The 19,576-nt window shown below is 46.1% G+C and overlaps 1 protein-coding gene across 3 annotated transcripts in view; it reads left to right on the top strand.

Annotated features, from left to right (window-relative positions):
• The window catches only part of GPR132 (G protein-coupled receptor 132), an 84,521-nt gene that overhangs the window by 60,276 nt on the left and 4,669 nt on the right, over positions 1-19,576 (top strand). The window contains exon 1 of one of the 3 annotated variants that reach the window (XM_037394443.1): positions 6,787-7,736. The exons of 1 other annotated variant lie outside the window; for it this stretch is intronic. Coding sequence is in view for 1 of the 2 variants with exons in the window: in XM_037394444.1 (XP_037250341.1) it covers positions 18,404-18,460 (57 nt within the window). In the remaining variant the exon portion in view is untranslated. Of the gene's footprint in view, positions 1-6,786; positions 7,737-16,528; positions 18,461-19,576 lie in introns of those variants that run through there. One more of the 3 variants, XM_037394444.1, reaches the window with a different exon arrangement.

Below are 19,576 nucleotides of genomic sequence, written 5' to 3'. Positions count from 1 at the left end.
CTGGCACCAAGTAGGGCATGGAAATAGTGTTTGGAAAATGAGGCTGTAAATCTGTTGTTTAAGTGAATGGAAACTGCTGAACACAAGCCAAAATCCCAGGTGTCTATAGGAAGACCAATTTATAGGGATATCTATTTATATGGAGAGAAATGTGCCAGAGCTCAAAAGTCAGCATTTTCAAGGGTGATTTCCAGTAGATTTTTCTGTTGTCTTTTTCATCTTTATGACGGAGTAAGAGGATATGAAAAACTGGTGGGAAAGGAGGGGAAAAAACTTGGATTTTTCCCCTCAGTGTGTACGCATACCTAGAAATCTCAAGGAAGACCATACTTACTTTTTCAGACTGTATCAGGGTATTTATTTGAGAAACGGAGAAGCACACGTCTCAAGACATGTGCCCCACTAAATCTTTCGCTGCAATTGAAGGCTGAATGTCCTACCTTCATCAGGCACTTTCTTTTCTCCAGAAGATTAAATTGCTTGTGACAATACAACAGCAGAGACTGGAAGGGGCCTTTCACACCTACCAGCATCCCTGAAGACTCTGAGAAGATGCCTTAAGAAAGTCATCTGAGGTAACCGTCTAACTCTGCAGGAGGTGGCTCCATGGCCTGGCCACTGCAGAGTGGGATCATCACCCACATGTGAGACTCAGTTTCCCCAGTGGAGGCCGGTGACACAAAGCAAGTGGAGATAAATGAAGCAACAAGTAATTGTAAAATAGGGCCTGTGCAGCCCTGTGAGTTCCCCCACTGAGGTGCAGTCAGGTAGATCACAAAATGTCTGGCAAAGCTCGAAAAAATCAGTTGTGCAGAGAGGCTCTCCCTGATGCTCTTATGGAGACACATGCTGCTGGCAGGAGGTGTCTCCCATTGCTTGCTGAAGTTCATAGTGGGGGGGGCGGGGGGGTGTTCACCTCACATGGAGTCACACAGACCTCTGAGGTCATCTTGCAAAAGGGGATTTTGAGAAAAGCTGAGAAATGGAGCATAGAGGTGACAACTCTACCATCACATGCCTGCTCTGCAACAACTCCATCACACAGAGGTGTAGAAGTTCAGATCAGTGGCTCAGAGACCTGTTTGCTCTAGGTAAGGGCTAGCATGCCCGGGGGATTCCAGCTGTATACAAGAGGCAATTTCCAGTAGAGAATCCCAAGGTGATGCAAGTTGCCCATCTGTTTTCAATAAATACAGACCTTTCCTTTTGAATCAAAGGACTGACATCCTCAGTGTCCATGTGTGATTGCAGATCACAACACATCGTGCTCAGAAGAAAAACCAGGACATGACGTCCTGTCCCCAGTGAAATCTGCCAGCCTGTTTTGTTGTCCTGCTACCTTTTTCCTCGCACTCCTCCTCCATCCCATTTCCTTTTCCTGTGATGCTTACATGGCAGCTACTGTACATGCGAATCAGTAAATCAAACCATTTATGGAGTATTTTTTTCAATGTTATCTCTGCTCTGCAAAACGTTTCCTGCTTTCCTGTCTGCGGTATTTCTCTAAGGTGCCCCTCGGCAGCGAAGTCCCCGTGCAGACATGCCGGAGGTAACCCATGGGCGCCTGCCCCTTCAGTGGCAGTTTCCCCTGACAGGGTACAAGCTCCCTAAAGCCACTCACCGTCCAAAGGCTGTGTGCAGCCCTCCAAAGGGCACTGCCCAAGGCTTTGCCCGAAGAGCTGGCAGTGAGGCTCCCTGAGGATGGGAGGAGGAGCTGATGCAGTGTAAACACCAAAGCCCTTTGAATCTCTGCTGCATCAGCTTGGTCTAGCCTAGCAGAGCAAACTCTTGGAGGCTAAAAGGGAAACAACAGGAGCAAAAAACCACATTTGAATATATGGCAGAGGTGTTTGAGTGGGATTTGGTGGATCCGAAGCCCATGTTTGGCCAAGGCACTTGCTCTGTCTATGCTAATTCCCTGTCCTTCAGCCATTCACTTCACCAGGGATTTCAAATGAGAGGACAAATCTTACTTGTTTCCATGGTTGACATATTTTTTATATTAATATGAGATACAACCAAAACCAAACGAGCCATGCAGTGGCACGGAGCTCTGGGTAGCCACATTAAAAAGTCATACCTGCTCACTAAATCATCCCCTGAATATATACTGAAATACTGCAATTTCAACAGCTTTTGCCTCTTTCTTGGAAGCCTTCCAAGTTTAAAACAAAGTGAGGCTTGAAATTACAGCACTATCTGTAGAAGGTGCAAAACCAGCTTGAATTTCTGTCTTTGCACCACAGAATAAATGTGGTTGCTCAGGGGTGCAGGCCATGCTATAGATGTGCAATTGATTCTTCCCTCTGAAGTTTGCTAAGATTAAGCTAACTTCAGGTGTTGGCTCACCACTTCTGTTACTTCGATTCTGTAAAAAAAGTCAGAAACACGTTTTCTTTGAACCGCACCCTTTTCCTTCCCATGCACTAACAACTGTAACCTTTTTAACCCTGTGGGTGTTATAGTTTCCTAGTATAAGGAGGGGGTTTCATAAAAAAAAAAAAAAACCAACCAAAAAAACCAACAGACATATGGGTCGAAAGGCTGTGACCCAGGCTGCAAGAGCTGAGCCGGCAGCGCAGGGCGGCACTTGGCACAGCCAGGCAGTGGTCGGTGTTTGCCATCTGATTCTATAGGTTTGGGGTTTGGTTGCCTTTTATTCCAGCAGTTTGAGCTGAACCAAAGCACAATGTGGATGGGCTGGTTGTCTGGGGACGTGCATGTTCAGAGCTGGAGTTCGAAGCGTGGAGCCAAATCCGTTGCTGCTGCAGCACACCCACTCACCTCAGCTCCCGCAGCACGCTCTCCCAAAGAGGCTGTTAGACAAACACAGCCGTGTACCCCACCTCATCCCAAGGACCCCAGCATATGGACCAGCACCTCTTTACTCTTACCATACAGAAGACAAATCTGTTGTTGCCCCAGAGGAGTCAGAAGACCCAAAGGTCTCTGAGATGCACTGTGTGACAACCAGCTGCACTCTGCCAGGGGGCTCTTGCCTGGGTACAAACTAACCCCAGTGGATCTGTACACCTATAGAGGCAGGGCTGTCAACCATGGTAGGGCTTTTCTCTTCGGGGTGAGAGACCTTGCCTTGACAAGGGCATGATCAGTGACATTTTTGACATAATGGATTTCCATTCCTGAGGCACACGGTACATCACTGCGTCAATGAAAACCGGGCATGATCAAATTTCTACAAGCCGCTCACAAAAACAGGCAAATCAAAAGCAGGAGGACTTTCAAGCGCAGATGCGAGACGCGGGCATTTATGCAGCCTGACAACCCGGTAGGAATCTGTGTCACCCCTCCCTCCAAAAGCACAGCATACATCATGTGTAGAAAAGCCAGGGCATCAAAAATCTCAGCAACTGACACATCTGTGTTTCATTTCCAGCAGCAGCATGGGAAGGTCTCTGCATTCTCTGCATTCTGCCTGCTAGGAACCGGGCGTCCATGGGAAGCCAGGAAGGCAGGTGAGCTCTGTGCTGGGCTCAGCACAATGCTTCTGCCACTCAGCCGGCCTGATTGCCAGGGCAGAGCAGAGCTACACCCCGTGTGAGGGGAAGACTCCGCAGGTAGGCAGTTGCTGGGAGGAAACTGAGCTTTGGTTTAAGCGCAGAGCTCATCCCATGCTATCTGGCTTCAGCAATCCAATCTGTGGTTGATCCTGCTATAAACTGCAAAAAAAACACCACCGAGGCTGATTTTTGTCCCTGTCCCAGATCAACAGCATCACAGCCACTGTCACAGATGATAAACCAAGTTTGATCCATAAGCTATGGAGACTATTAGTCATGGTTGTATATCATAACAGTGCAGGGGGACTTGTATAGTGCTTGGCCAGAGGAGCACGGAGCTGAGCAGACTTCAGTCCTCAATGCTTCTTAGCCTCTGGCCACTGCTGTCCTAAAGAGACTCCCGAGCACTTTTCTGCTTTGCTTTTATCATCAATAGTCCTTTTTGCAATCCTGCACATGCTGCATTCCCCAGACAGGTCTGCTGTCTGGGAACAAGAAAAGAGCCAGACACTTAGCTTTTTCCTACCAAGACCCATGCTTCAAGGAGCTATTTTCATTTCCTTGTTTTCCACACTGTGAAATCTAAAGCCAACAACTTTTTCCAAGAAAAATGAGCCTCAGTTGCTTACAAAAAAGATGCACAAGTGTACAAATATTGTCTTCTTGGGTAATCTTTTGTAGAGCTGTTACGTGCATGTGACTCCGTGTTCATTTCTGTGTTGAGGCAGGAGAGGCAGGTGATCGGAGGTTTCTTTCCTCCATTCATAGGTTCTTGTTGGACTGGAGCAGGGGAAGATAATGATAACACAGACCATTTTCATGTGTGGTGGAACAAAGAAATGCCAAATATCCAACCAGCTTTTCTCCTGATAGTTCCTAAACAAGAAAGGGGAGTGAAAAACTCAGTCTGAAAGTCTTTCAAAGACATTGGACACCATCAGTCTTCCACAGTTATTTCTGTTTACTGGTCCATGGTGCACATGCATTTTCTCTATCATAGTGCTGTGAAAACCCCCCAAAAAAGTCTGGGTTATGCAGCAGTGAGCTAAAACAAAGCTGGACTCTTTTATCCCTTACCCTTTGGACAGTCACTATACTGCAGTAGGAAAATTATGAAGAGTGCAGAGAAGACATCTCATATGCATCTTAACTTCCTTAAACATGCTATCTTAAAGGCAAGTGTCTAAATAGCCAGCAATTAGAAGGTAGAAAGAAATAGGCTCAAAATGCCCAATCTAAACTCATTGAGGCTCAAAGAAACATTTCCATTTACTTCAGCTGGCTTTAGACAGAGGCCAGAGGGTTTCTGCCTTCTGCTATAAATGGTTCTTTATCTGATCTTTTTTCTGCCTGGATATGACATCAGTACAATACAACTCAGGCCAAAATTTATATTGCTGTACTGCTTGTATTATCTCTACTGAATACAGACTAAACTTACTTGAAATGTTTGGTTTGATTTTGCCACCCATGGAAGCACCAGCTCTGTTTTCATTTCCAGTCACAGAAGATCATGTCGAAAGTCTTTTAAAGCACCTTCCAATGTGAAATCTTGGCTTCAGTCTTGAGCTTGCTAGGGCAATGACTGCGACGGGGTGATGCTGATTGGGGCCATATTACTGAGAGAAGCGTGAAGGAGCCGTGACTCTAAATAGTAATGTTTTTCAGGCCGGTCTGGAAGGTCCAAGGCCATGTGTTGTCTTCCATTTCTCTACAGAGGACCACACAATTTTCAATGTTTCACCATAAAATCTGGTCGGCAAATGCCTGTGTGTCTCTGAATATCCTAAACCCTGTGTCAGTGTGTGTAAGCATCACAGAAAGCATAATCAGGCAGGGAGCTGGCTGCACAGTTGACTGCACCCAAACGGGAACTGTGATCTGGTAAATGAAAAATGCCACGGAGACCCCACTGGTGCCTACGAAAACTCCAGTTCTTCAGGACAGAGAGCACTCTCCTCTTTTCTGTCCCACATCTCTGAATGAAGAATGGTCACCTACACAGATAAATCAGTTCTAGCTATCTCAGAAACATTATTCCCATCCTTATTCATGGTTTCCTTTGGGTTTGATATCTATGCAGAGGACAAAGATGAAATCATGGGTTTGCAGCAGTGCACAGACTGGGTCCAGCACTATGTCCAGCCAGGATGAGCTGGTTCAGACAGAAATTTCAACTGCTTTTCTCCACCGATGGAGGCTACTGAGCTGGCTTCAGCCTCTTCTTCCCCAGTTCCTTCTGGCCACTGAGAATGAATTGCTCTTCACAGAAAGACCCTTCCCCAGGAACCAGTTCAGCAGAACTGAACCGAAGTAACTTTTTCACCCCAGAATGAAAGTACATGCCAAGCATTTCTTTAATTTTCCAGAAGAAACATTTAACTTCCAACACAGCTACCAAAAAGAAAATTAGTTATCTGCTTGCCTTAGGTTGACACCCAGTTCCTCCCCATTCTACCTTAGCCCCAAGCAGTCTGCAAGCACTGACAGACCCTCATGGGGTGCTGTAAGCACCTCATCAGAGGTGGAATGGGTAGGAGTTGATCAGGAAGTTGCCTGAAAACTTAATCAATCTGGTCATAACTGGCTTTTGCAAAGTCATACACAGCATCTGCAATGACACATGGAACAGTTCTCACAAGGAAGGTCTAGCCTGGCAACGTAGCATTAGGATCTTCTTCCTCCTTCCTTTAAAGCCTGAGTGAGGGCACTTGGTAAAGCTCATACGCTCCTTTGTATCAGGGCTCTTTGCCATTAAGGAACTCCTGTAAATGAACTCTTCTTAAAGCTGCTCAAACCACCATTTCATCTTCTTTAGCATTCTCAGCCCTTTCTAGCACAACTGGCACCAGGATGGTCTTTCTCTTATATCACCACCCCCTTCCCCATTGGGCTCTAATACTGTTTCTCATTCATTTAAATACCCAGCAATTTCATACGTATTTGAGTGACTATGTGGGTATTACCTCCACTGTACAAACAAGGATTAGGCATCCTGCTCCTGACAGAACCTGGCAGCCCAGGCCAGCAGGGTCTGGGGTGGTTCATCGGTCTCTTCTCCTTCCAGGGCATGTCAGCACAATGCCTAAGGTGCACACTCAGAACAGGAGTCCAAGAGCTGAAACTTGGCGTCACAAATGGAGTCTGGAGGTTACAGAAGCTGCACCGCCGTCTTCTCAACCCTGTGCAAGTGACAGGATTTGAAAGCAATCACTTCCCTTGTTAAGGCTTTCTTTTGTCTTAGCTGCTTTCCTAACTGCATCGTTTTCTCTGCTCCCTCCACCAGCCAGCTGCAGCGGTTCATCCTGCCACAGCTGCACGTGCTGAGCAAAGAGCCCAGGCATATCTGTGGATGTCCTACCACCCCGCTGGCACAGCAAGGATAGATTACATGGAGGCTGAAGTCAAACAGCAACAGCCAAAACTCCTGCAGACCAGGCCGTGCGGTCTGGTTTGGCACAGGGGAGGCAGAAAGCACAGCCCTTCTCATAGGGCCCCTCCTGAAATGCAGCCATGGCTGCAGAGCCACTGACTTGTGAAAGGCAGCAGCCATGCAGGGCTGATCTCAAGCCCACCGTGCAAGAGCGTGGGCACTGCTTCATATCTGAAAACAACACAGGGGACAGCGATGAGAACAGGCTGTTTCAGAAGGCTTTGCAACGACTCAGCAGAAATGCTGATATCCTGCGTGCTCTGCTCAGTAGAAACATCACAGCCCTCAGTCCCCAGCCAGCACTTACACACAGACCCACCAGCACAATGCTCTTTATTCCTTCTATCATCCTGTTAATTCCACATTTTCCTATACTGACCATTTGGGTTTTTCACCTTTCTGATTATCCCCTACTTACAGTAGCTAGTAAATTGTTTCTTCTGCTTCTTCTCACTCTTTCAGTGTATTTTCAGAGGTGGATCTTCCCCAAAGGTTGTCCTTGCCATAGATGTCTTTTCACAATGACTTTCTCAAGTGATGACATGACTAAGATTTTCAAGGTTGAGGTATTCCAGTCACCCCTCTATATATAAGTGTACACCTAACTACAAGTGACACACTTTGGGAGCTTGATGAAGTCTCATAAGCAAAACTCTTTTAGCTCACACCACTTATGACTGTTGTCGTTAGCAACTTCCTGAAGTTTTTACAGAGCAGCCTGTGAGCACAGAAGTAGTGTGAGCGCTTCACCGTCTCCTCTGCAAAAGCCAGAGAAAAAAGAAGTAAGTGATTTCTGTCCCTGAGGCAAGGTATTACTTCCACTTAGCAGTATTTTGCTTTGTTCTGCTTGGATTACTGCTTCTCCATGCTGTGCATTTGTATTTCAGAAATGCAGACTCTGTTGATGTTTCACTGTAGTCTAAATCTCCTTGTGACTGATACACCAGACATAAAGTGTTGTTGGGTCTGTATTAGAGTTCATTGCAGTCGATGGAGTCTTTGCTACCTGTCTTCCTTATGAATACCCTTTCCTGTTAAAAACCTATTTCTCTCTTACAAAATAATTTTGTTTCCAGTTGAAGGATTGTGGCAGGATACAGGTTGCTGTGAAGTTAGATTTAACTATCACTGCAGACCACGAGGCATGAATATAGAATTGTATTAGAAACACGAATGCTGGGCTTCCTTTCGTAGACTGTAAGGAGAATCCACATCCAGCCTTTCCTCTCATATTTACTCTGCTGGAAAAGCAAAACAACAGGCATTTGACTGTGTAGTTTACCTGCTGGTCTGTAGTCACTAATTGGATTGGATACACTACATTTCTTCTTTTTTTACATCTTTTATTCACACAGTACTGCTGATCTCTGGTGCTCAGAAATGTGAAGACTGAGTTAAGATTTTTTTATATTATTATTTTTATTTTTTGGTCAAATATTTTGGGAGTTGACTTGTTTCTTTGAGACTTCAAAAATACTGGGACCATGCTTAATGCTCTTCCCAGCAAACGACCTCGCTTTTACATGAAAGCTGATACTCCTTTGCATTTAGCTTAGCCGTTATTTTCATAGCTGGAGATTTAAGAAGACCACAAGTCTTGTGATAAAGTCACAGACCGGCAAGAGCGATCGCACCACACTGGTAGGTGGGCAGAACAGATCTCTTTGGGTTTCTTTCTTAGAGACTTTAAAGGATTCTGCCTTTGCTTTGACAGATTCTGAGATCGGAGAGGATCTTTCCTACGCCAAGTAAGATTTAGCAAAGAGTAAACAAAAAATCCTACCACAGCTGGGCTGACCTGCTGATTTCATTGAACTGAATTGTTTTCCTGAATTCAGCATCTCATAGGGTGTTCTTGGTTGGTTTTTTCTCTGTGTTACCTCCCCCGTACAGTTGTGTTTATGTTGCAACAGAAATCACTACAGATTATAGCTACTGGCTTCTCTTTAAATGTTAACATGAAGTTTGGTACTCTGCCAAAGACCAAGAAGCATGTGGGCTTAGCTTTAACCTGCCCTTCCTGTAATCCCATTTAGATCTGCTACTGCCTCTAAACCAGCAGTTCTTTAACTTCCAGTAACACCTTTTGAGGGGCTGGGGGGAGAAGGCAAAAAAACCCATGTATTCTGCTCTTTAGCACTCCATGGGCAAGGATGATTTTCTTCTGAGAACTTTTCCTCAGTTCTGTACACAGGACACTACATTGAAACAAGTACTCACAGTTTGAATTCAGCACCCTCTCTGTACAGATTGCTGCTTGAGACTGCAGACGGCTCTGTCAGATTCAGCATTTCCCATCCCTCTCGGGAGACACTGATCTTACAGCCCCATCACGGCCACACAAACAGCATTGTTGTCAAAATAGAAGTGCCTGAAGGCAGCATTTCAACTATCTCAGGCTGCCCTGACAAAGCTCAGTCCCACTTCAGAGCTGAAATGGAAATCTGCACAGCTTTGTGCAGAACGATTTTGCCCTCTCAGCCAGGTTCCTTTATTTTTGTATACAAGAGGCTGCAAAAAGTGCATGTAAGCCAGTGGTTCCCAAACCAGAAAGGGCTGGGAGAGGGGAAGTGGAAAGTGGTATCGCTGCAGTCACAGAGGGTCATGCCACTGCTAACATTAGCAGTCACAGTCCCAGTACAACAGGAACGTGGCTGGAGGGGCAGCTGCAGTAACTGCTGTGCCAGATGACAAGAACAGGTTTCTGTGGTTGCTCTCCGTGACTGTACCTCTGGCCTGAGCTCAGCACAAGCTCAGTTTTTGCTTGCCTTTTCTTGATACTCAGTTCAAACCTATTGTGTTCTCAGTGTGCCATGGGGTGTAATTAGCAACAAGCAGTTCAGTGCAGTTCCACCTGGAGCTGGCTTTATCTCCTTTGACCCCTTTTCCCTCCCTGCACAGACCCAGCTGCCCGTCCAAAAGCATCTGGATATCTCCCCACTGCTCCAGGCTCCAGAGTTGCTGTGCATGTCTCATGCACGGAACCAGGACAGGTCTGGTAGGGTTTAGCAGACCTATATAGGTATCCTAACACCTTCTCACATCCCTCTGCCACACATTATTGCCTCCTGAGTGGGGTGTATCTCGCTGAGTGAAAATCACTGCTTTAAACTGAACCCTTTGGTAGCCAGCATGTAGGGGAGAATACTACTTTCACTTAGCATGGCCTCCTATGCTGGAGCTATAACAGAGCAGTGGAGGAGGAGGTAGTCAAGGATCCCACCATACTGGCAGAAGTACGATCATCTTTACAGCTGCTTTCTGTAGAGCACATCAGACTTGACAGAATCTGTCTCTTAGACCACTGTTGCTACTTCGATCTTACCTGCCTTCATGAATCAAGGCTATTTTTAAAGCAGGGTATTTCATGCAGACAGATACTACCAAACACAGCTAAGGTTCAGACCTGGCTGCTGCTGTTGGTGGAGCAGAGCATGGACAAAAAATATCTCCAAGAACAGCCTGTTGTGGACTTAAAGTCCATAAACACCAAAGGTTCCGTATAGAAATTGAAGTGGAAGGTGAAGTGGGTTGTATCACTGCACAAGTGAGCAGGGCCTGACTGGGGCAGAAAAGTCTGAGAAAATTAGGAAATTCAGAACAGGGTCTAACAGAAACAATGTATGCTTTTGATATCCCTAAAGAAGGACACTTCAGGGAATATCTGGTAGCTGGGATTTTTACATTAATATCTTTCAGGATAGATCTAAGAGTCCTACTGAAGAATAAGATGCTCATTGTGGTAGATGTACAAACAGCTAGAAGAGATCGCAGCCTGAGTATTTGGACAAGACACTACAGGAGATTTAGCAGACATTAGTGGGGTTGCAGAGATGACAGAGACGTGTTAGGTGCAAAGAGGAATCTTTGAGTGTCACAGTTTCTGCTGGTATAACTAAGGTCTTAAGGGGAAAACCCTGCCACTGGTATGGGAGCTAGCTAGCTGCAGGAGGTGACCCACATGGCAAAAAAGGAAAACGGTAGTTCTCCAATTAGTTGAGAGTGAATCATACAACAATAAGGAACAAAGAAATTTATTTCAATAGTAAATGGAAAATGAGGAAATACTAGTGCCTGAGGTCAGAGCACTTGTAAATACCATCTTTAACTGTTAAAAATAGGGTTGTTTCAAGTACAGAAGGCACTGTGGTTTTCATGAGGCTTTGCAGATTGCACATGTATTCCCAACCCTACATTCATTTTACACAAAAGTAAAATGATTTTGAGGGGAAACTAGTTGGACTTCTCAGTGACAAGCAATATGTCAGTGAGCCCAAGCTTGGCAGGTCACAAAATTATTTTGGGCACCTTTTTGCTCTGTTTTTCCCCAGCAACCTCTTTAGCATTGATGATGCTGCCAACAGCAGTGCAGTTCCCACATCTCAGTGGCTCCCACACAGACACACAAGCAGTGCCAAGACCAGTAGGTCCCCCATGGTAAAGAGTTAATCTACTGTCACAAGGTCAAAGCTCGATGCTGTCTTTGCATTCTCCTACTGCTGGGAGGGAGCGGCCATCCTGTCTGCGCTCCCTCTTTTCAGGACAGCTAAGCTACACCCTGGCCAGGGGATTTCAGAGGGATGAAAGGGACAACCATATTTTAGGGATGTAGGAAAAGCCTGTGATCCCAGAGGTGTCAGTGCAGGAAGAGAGGAAGCTTGTGACTTTGGGAATCTGATCAGATGTGTTTGGTTATGAATAAACATTCTCTGCAAGTGTCATTGCCTGTGGCACTGGACACTTGTCCCCTGAGACAGCATCCTCTGGCTCCCATGGGAACTTGAGCGACAGAAGAGGTATGAGTTGTAATTTGTGGGTCTCCTGGGAAAACAGTGGTTTGAACGCCACAGGCTGACTTGGGCCAGAGGGAGGGAAAGCAGCAACAGGATGGTGAAAGGCAGGAACAAGCCATGGCAATGCAGAGACCACGTATTGGGAACGATAGACCCAGGCGATGACAGGCTGGTAGAATGTGACCAGATCAGAGATGGAGGACAGAGCCTGAGCAGAGAACAGCAGCGACAGGCCAACAGCATGCAGGGCCAAGCTTCAGTCAGATACAACTCTTGGCCATTAATAAAATCAAACCAATAGAGGGAAGCAAATAGAGCCATTGCCCAGCCACAATCCACAGCCAGCACACAAAGAGCAAAGAAGCTTACCACAAGGTAGGAGAGCTGCATGGTCACTAAAAAACCTCTACCTGGACCTGCTACAACATGGCTCTCTTCACGTGCAGCAGCAATAGAGCCTAAGGGTCCCGTAGCCTCTGCAAGTCCAGGAGCACGGAGGTGCTGGGTGCCAGCTGAGGGCTACCACAAGCCATAGGCATGGCTACGCCACGGCCATCCATAGCTGATCGCCTTGCCTGCCTGACAGGCAATGCAGCTGAGCGTTCACACCTCTGGACATGACGCTCCTAGCAGGGACAAGCTTCTCTCTTGGCCACAGGGTGGCTGTGGGTGTCCCTTGCATGCGCATGCACAGACTTGAATGTCTTTACTCAGGCTGTGCGTGTGCCCAGGTGTCACACATGTTCTCCTGCTGGCATTCCCTGAAGGGTGAGAAGATGTATGGCCTCAGTCTGCAATCTCCCGCAACTCCAGGTGAACAGTTGCTGCCACAGAGGTGATTTTGAGTGGTGATATTTTGGGGTGAAGATGGCTCTAGTACAGGCCTTCTGTGGCTCTTGGTCTGTTTCTAACTGCAGGTGCCAGAGGTTTGGCAGGAGCATCCCATTTGGAGGCCTGGATGACTGAGGCCAAGAAGGAGGAACATGTCCATAAGTAGCTGCTGGTGAGATCCTAAAGCCTAAAGGATGACAGAGCACCCCTTTTTAAGGGGTACCCTTGTGGGTTTGAACAGAGATCTTGGTCCTTCTTTATTAAGCTGCTTGAAGCTGGATTTTCCTTAAATCTGGCAATTAGACACACTCAGCTCTAGCAGTGTGCCAGCATGGCCAGATATCCTTGCCTTGTTAAAACAGCCTGCTCCCCACCACCCCAGCCTGCTCGTTCGGGAGTCCAGAGACGTACTCATCCACGTGTAAGCCCTCAGCTTACAAATCTGCTAGCACTCGGCTGTGCTTTGACATCCAGGAGCACCCCTGGGGTGGGTCAGACATTCTTCCAAGACCATAGTTCCTACACCAGCCAGCAAGAAAGCCTGGCCAGTTAGGTTTCCAAGTGAGCCACCTGAGTAACAGAAACCTTATTCAAATAGCCCCGCTGCCAAGGCCATCAGTCAAGCTGCGATAGCTTTAGGGAGGCATTGAGCACAAGCGCCTGCTGGTTTTGTGTGTGAAAGTGTGTGAAGAAGAGGGTGTCAATCAGCAGCACAAGTCGCCAGCCTTGGGGCTGCTCTTAGCTGGTCCCTTTCACTGCTGCTGCTCCAAAACCTATGTTTTCCTCAGCCTTTTGACTTGATGGGCTTTATAGTTTAGCCTCAAATTTATGATGGCATTTCTGGGGCTCCTGATGGCTCTCCTCACCATAAAGTCAGTCCTCTGGCTCCAGGACCTTTCTAGACAAGCTGCTAGGTAAATCTGCCCTGTAACAGCCGCTCTCTGATGCTCTCAGGGAGCACTGAGAAACTTTGCTATGTCCAAAAGTCCCAAAATCATAAATCATGGCCTCCAAATCATGAGACTGAGGAAAAAAGTCCACTGATACAGGGGGATTTTGCATTCTATTTTTCACACGTGAACTTCCCCTATCTACTCTGTATGACACTTGCATTGTTTTACCTACTTTTAGACGTGTTGAATAAGATGGTTTTAAACTTTGTAGCAGGAGCTTCCATTTACACATTTCTTTCTTACTCACCCAGCATTCTTCTTGCCCATGCAGTCCCTCACTGGGTAGTGTAACATGGCACTAGGACACCCAGTTCATGGAAGGATCACTATTTTAAGCCAGGTTCTTTGTCAACCCTGAATTATGATAGTTCACCTCGATGATACCACAGCTTCTCATTTTACCAAAATAGTATATTTAGTTGTAGATTGTGGGAAGGGGGATGTGGATGTGTGAATCTACATAAACACCCACAAACAGGTATCTAAAATCTCTAGGTGCTGAGAGTTCACATCTACAAATGTTGTATCATAAGGTATATCAAACACCTCGGAAATGATTGCTGAGTTCCCCTCCTGAAAGGCAGATGGTTAGTATCTTCTTTCTTCTAACAGGTATCTTCCTTTTTTTTTTAGTAAGACTGTTTATATCTGCAGTATAGAGTTAAATATTAAGGCTGTATAACTAATCCCAAGGTCTTGCTGCTTCCTTACAGCAGCTCTTTTCAGCCTACAATTGCTTCATAGCTTGTTTTAACAGGCACTAGTCAACAGAGGGATTACTTTCTTCACCGCAGTGCTCTCTCTTAGGTGCCTTGCAATTGGCAATCAGCGTAACCACTGACACCGAAGCAGTTGTTTCTAGCAAAAACTTACCTGACCTTCAGATGGCTACACTCGGTAACCAAAACAAAGCGTATGTCATGCCTTGGTTCAACCCAAGTCTGCTTAGAGGTCTGTCTTGTTTCTTAAGAGTCTTCTCCATGGCTGCAGCAGCCAAGGAGCCTTCCAAAGAGGGTAAAACTCAAATAGAAACCTAGCAAACACAAGAAACTTAACACTTTCATCTTTCAGGAATCAAACGGAGACCTTTTTTCCTGACAAGGCATTAAAGCTGCTTTGCACAGTGTTTATTTGTCTCTGCATTCAAAACCTATCAGTGGTTTCCTTCTGACCAAGCTAGGGTGGAGGCAGATATTTTAAGACGGAGTTGTGCTCAGACTGGATTCCCAGTACAGTCCTGTAGCTTTAAAAAACCTTTTTTTCTCTACAGAGTTTTGAAACTAAATAGTTTCAAAATTATATATTCATATATTTGAAACCACATAGTTTCAAATTCCACTATCTTGTGTATATCAGTAAAAATGATTGGTCTGCTGAGTAACTAACTGGAGCCATTGCTGCTTTTCCTTTGTACAAGGAGACTTGCTTATAGGAGTGACTTCATCTACTCATTTGTTTATTACTAACGGAAAAAAAATAAACTTCACTGACTTGCTGGGGTAATGGGACATAATCTACTTTTACCCACAAAGATACCACAAACAGTTTTTTCCTACTTTCAAGAAAAGCAGAGCAAATAATCCATGGCAATGTCTTACTTTCTATTAAAGTGAACAGACACAAAAGCTAGTGGTCGGAAAAAATTAACAGCTCATAAAGTTTACGGGCACATAATGTAAGTTCTGCATGAGAAAGAGAAGCCCAGGTTCAGAAAAGGAGTGATTTTGCTGGCAATGAGTATTGTAGGTGACCTATCTGCTGTATCTGGGAATTGATGTCTTACGATACTAGGTCACGTTAGTACTCTTGTGTCAAACACTTGCAGTACCACATGCTGCTGAGGAAAGTATACAAAACCTGTCAGAAGAAACTCAGGTCCTGTTTCATTGAGAGTTGATCTATGCTTTGAAGCATGCAGGTTGCTATCCTCTCAAAATATTGGGGGCAGGAAGGAAGGTGGTAAGGGATGGCTTGTTTTTATCTTAACTATTATAAGCAAAGTGCTTTTTAAAAGATATTCTTAATATCCACGTAAACCCCTCAAATTTTCATCTCTCACAATAATCCTTGGCCTTGAAGGATGATCATAAAATTATTTTAAAAGGAAAAAATATATGAAATAATCCACTCTGCTGATCTAATTGTACTAATGTTATGGATTTCACTGTGTCTTTTTTCTCTTCTGTCCCTCTGTATCTCAGGTGAGTTAATCCAGACACATTCAAGGAGTGCTCTGTTCAGATACCATGCTGGGTTTGACTCCTCCCTCTCTCCCCTGTATCTGCAATCTTCTTTTTTAACCTTTCCTAACAGGTGTTATTTGTATCACTCCAACTTCTCTGTTGCAAATTAAAAGTTTTACATGAGTAGCTCATAGCAAAAGAAAGAAAGAAAGAAAAAAAAAGAGGCAAAATAAAGCCTTTTGCTTTCCCCCTTGTTTTCACTTCCCTCTTTACGCCTCAGTGTTTGCAAAAACACCTCAGTCTCTTGAGGGAAGATCAGATATTCATGCAACTGGCCTGAATGAGCAGCAGGAGTCACCAGTCAAGTTTCTGCATCTCCTAGAACATTTTCCTGCTTCGTTCAGGGACCAGTTTCCAGTGAAAATCTTTACATTCCCCCGAAAGTGAGAAGCTCTAGGCTAACAGGCTCACTAAAGCCCACATGCTTTTCAGGGCTTAGCAGTGGCATTTTCAAGGCAAAAGAACTGCAGAGAGTGATGCGGTTAGAGCAGCCGTCCACCTGCACGTGACCCAGATGGCCAGGTGCACTGCCTACCCAAAGCTCAGGGCTTGCAGCATCCACAGAGAAGGTGCCTGGTTGGGTAACTCCGTTGCAAACACCCCTAAATAGTCAGCAGTGATCCGCAGTGCCTCTGGAGACTGATGAAGCTCACACTACGGTCAAGCTGTTCTCAGTACAACCCCTCCCTCCACCTGCCCCTGGCTACTCCACTCTTGGCCATGGGCTACTTACTCCTAATCACCTTGTGCCAGCCCTACTGATGCTTTGAGCCTGGTGAGCCACTTCAGAAAGGTCAGCTGGTGGGCAGCTCACCCAGATAGGAAAAGGGGACAAGTTTCTGCTAGTTTACCAATCTGTGTGTGTTCACAGTGTTCAGGTGACCCACCAGTCACGGACAAGGCAGAGAGGAAAAAGGATGACAGGCTGTTATTCTGGCGTGGCTGTGATGTGAAACCACATCCTCATAGCACCTCAGGTTCATGATTTCATCTCCCATGAAATGAGGAGGGCACCTCTGTAGGACAGTTCAATGCTCTCTGGTACTGGGTAGGGGATGACAGATGACCATCACACAGGCTCTTGGCACAACAAAGCAGTACTTTGGCCCCTGTCCACATGATGGGAGATCTGTTTCTGGACCAAACACCAGTTTGGTGTTTGAAATCTGCCACTTTCTAGGAAAGCCTGAGAAAGAGCACTTTTTCATTCCCCTTGGTAAACCCAGGCCACCTGCCACGAGGAATGCGCTGGATCAAAGAGAAGGTGAGGAAAGGGCCATTAATCTCAGGCTGGTTTCACAGCCCTGCTTGGTGGCTCTGCAGAAGGACACTTCTGCTGCTTTCTCACCACCCCCCAAGAAAATGGGCTTTCATGTCTGTCATGCTTCTTCCATCCACAACCCCTTTTACTTGGGCATCTCCAGGTGCCCTGCCCTCTTCCAGAGTTTTCTCTCCAAAAGGTCTCAACACATTAAAGCATGTAGGCGCTCCATTTTAGGAGTAAGAGATGTAATTATCTGTTCATCGAACAATGTGAACGTAACACAACAACATTCGAAATTCTAGGCCTACCTACCCCAATACTGTGGCTACAACCTAGGCCAAGAGCAGATGTCTGGGGAAGAGTGTAGATACAGAGCAGGCACACAGTAGATCTTCCTTAGCGGATTACTCCATCTTCCAGTGCTTAGTGCTTCCTGAGCCGGGAGTGGTGGCTCTGTCCTGGAAGATGAGATGTTTTGCACATCTTGATTGTGAGAAATATGCACGTGTTGACTGCGGTTTGCTGTGCGCAGTGAGTCTCACAGAGCAAGAAGCCTCAGAGAGCTGCTAAATATACTTGGAGCAGTTGATGCAAAACACAGCCAGGACCTCGTTTAACACCTGGTTATCTTGTCAATGTTTGGTGAGCCCTAGCAGAACAGAACAGGTCATAGAAAGGTGAGAACAGCTACTTTGGACAGGCTTTGCTCAACTGAAAGCTACAGAGCAGCTAAGACACCTAATTCATTGAAAGAGCTTGTCTCTCTCAAAGGTGTTCTCAGATATCACTTGTACTTGGCATCATGGCTTCGTTTGACCCTTTATAAATGCTTTAAAATTGCTCGATGTGATCAGTCTCTTAAGTTCTGCTGTTCCAACCAATGCTTCTAGCACTAAAATTGCTCATCACAAATATTAGCAGAAAATGAACCCTGAAATGGTGTATGTTTCTGTCAGCTGTGTAATTATTATTATTATTGATTTGAATGAACATCTGAGATGCAGGTTAGCCTGCTCCAGTCCTGCACCAGTGTGGGACAATAACAAAGTGCTGACAGGTAACCAGCTGCCTCTTTAAATAAAGCAGTACAGTTATGAATGCTATATTTCAGAGATGTGGGGATACATCCGTCACAGCCCAGCCACCACAGAGGAAGGCAGAACTGGGAATCTTCTGGGCTGAGCCAAGTGTCAAACCAGCAAACTCCAAAGGCCTGAGAAGACAAAAGTGTACATTCAGTTGCAGAAGGGCAATGTCATAAATTGTCTTCAGAGTGCTGCTTTCTGATCTTCAGTTAGAGGAGGAAACCCCGCTGCAGGCCTGGAGAGCTCAGCAGAGGCACGTGATGCTCAGAACTGGGGCTGGATGCAGTGGCCAGGGCCAGAAGACTCTTCCTTGGACAGGGCAGAAAGGCAGGAGAAGGTGAGGGGGGGAAGCAAATGGATTCCCTCCCCTCCTCCTTCCTGATACAGGGCTGAGACATAAAGCATTACTGCTGGGAAGGATCCAAGCTCCTGAGCTGACAGGCCAGACCTTCAGGAGAGTCATTCAGCCTACGTGTTTTCTCTGCAAGTGCAAATTCATGCCTCTGGCTGCGTTTTGTTGTTGAAGCTTTGCGCTTGGCAGCTGACAGTCATTTAAGAGTGAAGATCTTTTCAGCCCAGCCTCAGCCCTGTAGAAAAAAACCCCATGCACCATGCAAGCAGCCTAAAAAAGTCACAGGCATCTCCTTCCTGAGGCTCACTCACAGGCGCAGAGCATGGGAAGGAGATTTGGAGCAAAGCAGGAAGGGAGGAGGCGAAGGAAGGAGGTGGGAGAAAGAAACGCTGGGAACCATGTGTCTGCAGAATAATGCCGCTACTGCTTCCCCCCTGCCCTGCACCATCACTGCCTGCTCGCAGGCGAGACAGGTACCTCCAGGGGAAGCATGCCTTTGTGCAACAAGTGGTGAACAGCAACAGCCGGTGGAGGCATTGCAGAAAGGAGAACATCCAGACAGGGTCAAGAGAAGTATGCAAAGCCCAGGAGGATGGGAGGAGAGCACACCTCCAACCACTCTTGAAGATTTTTTTGTTAAGGCACACAGGGTAGACAGCCGCTGAATCACCGAGATGGCGTGCGACTGCGCTGCATCCCCACCCTGGCTGTCACCATCTGTGCTTTACCTTAGAGGGGGAAGTCTCCAAGACCACTCTGTGGTGTGGAGGTGTACAGCAGCTCTTACACCAGTCAGACATGTCTGAATGGAGGACAAACTCTTGTATGCCATGTCCCAGGTGAGGTCTGGGCAGAGAACCACTGCTGACCCTGAAATCAAGCACCCTTTTTAGCCTCTCTACACAGCAGTTCAGTAGGTGGCCCAGAGCAGACCCCACTTCATTCACCAAGGGTGAAAGATACCCAGAAGCAGCAAAAAACCTCAAGTCGACACCAGCCCTTATCACAACCATTGTTTTTCTAAGTTGACACCAGCTATCAGTACTTTCACTGCTAGGAAGGAAGGGAAGTAATTTTACTTCCTTTCATGCAGAAACCCTG

Source organism: Falco rusticolus, chromosome 7 (assembly GCF_015220075.1).
Source record: "Falco rusticolus isolate bFalRus1 chromosome 7, bFalRus1.pri, whole genome shotgun sequence".
Taxonomy (NCBI): domain Eukaryota; kingdom Metazoa; phylum Chordata; class Aves; order Falconiformes; family Falconidae; genus Falco; species Falco rusticolus.
The sequence above is the reverse complement of the archived record's forward strand: the minus strand, read 5'-3'. Positions and strand labels throughout refer to the sequence as shown.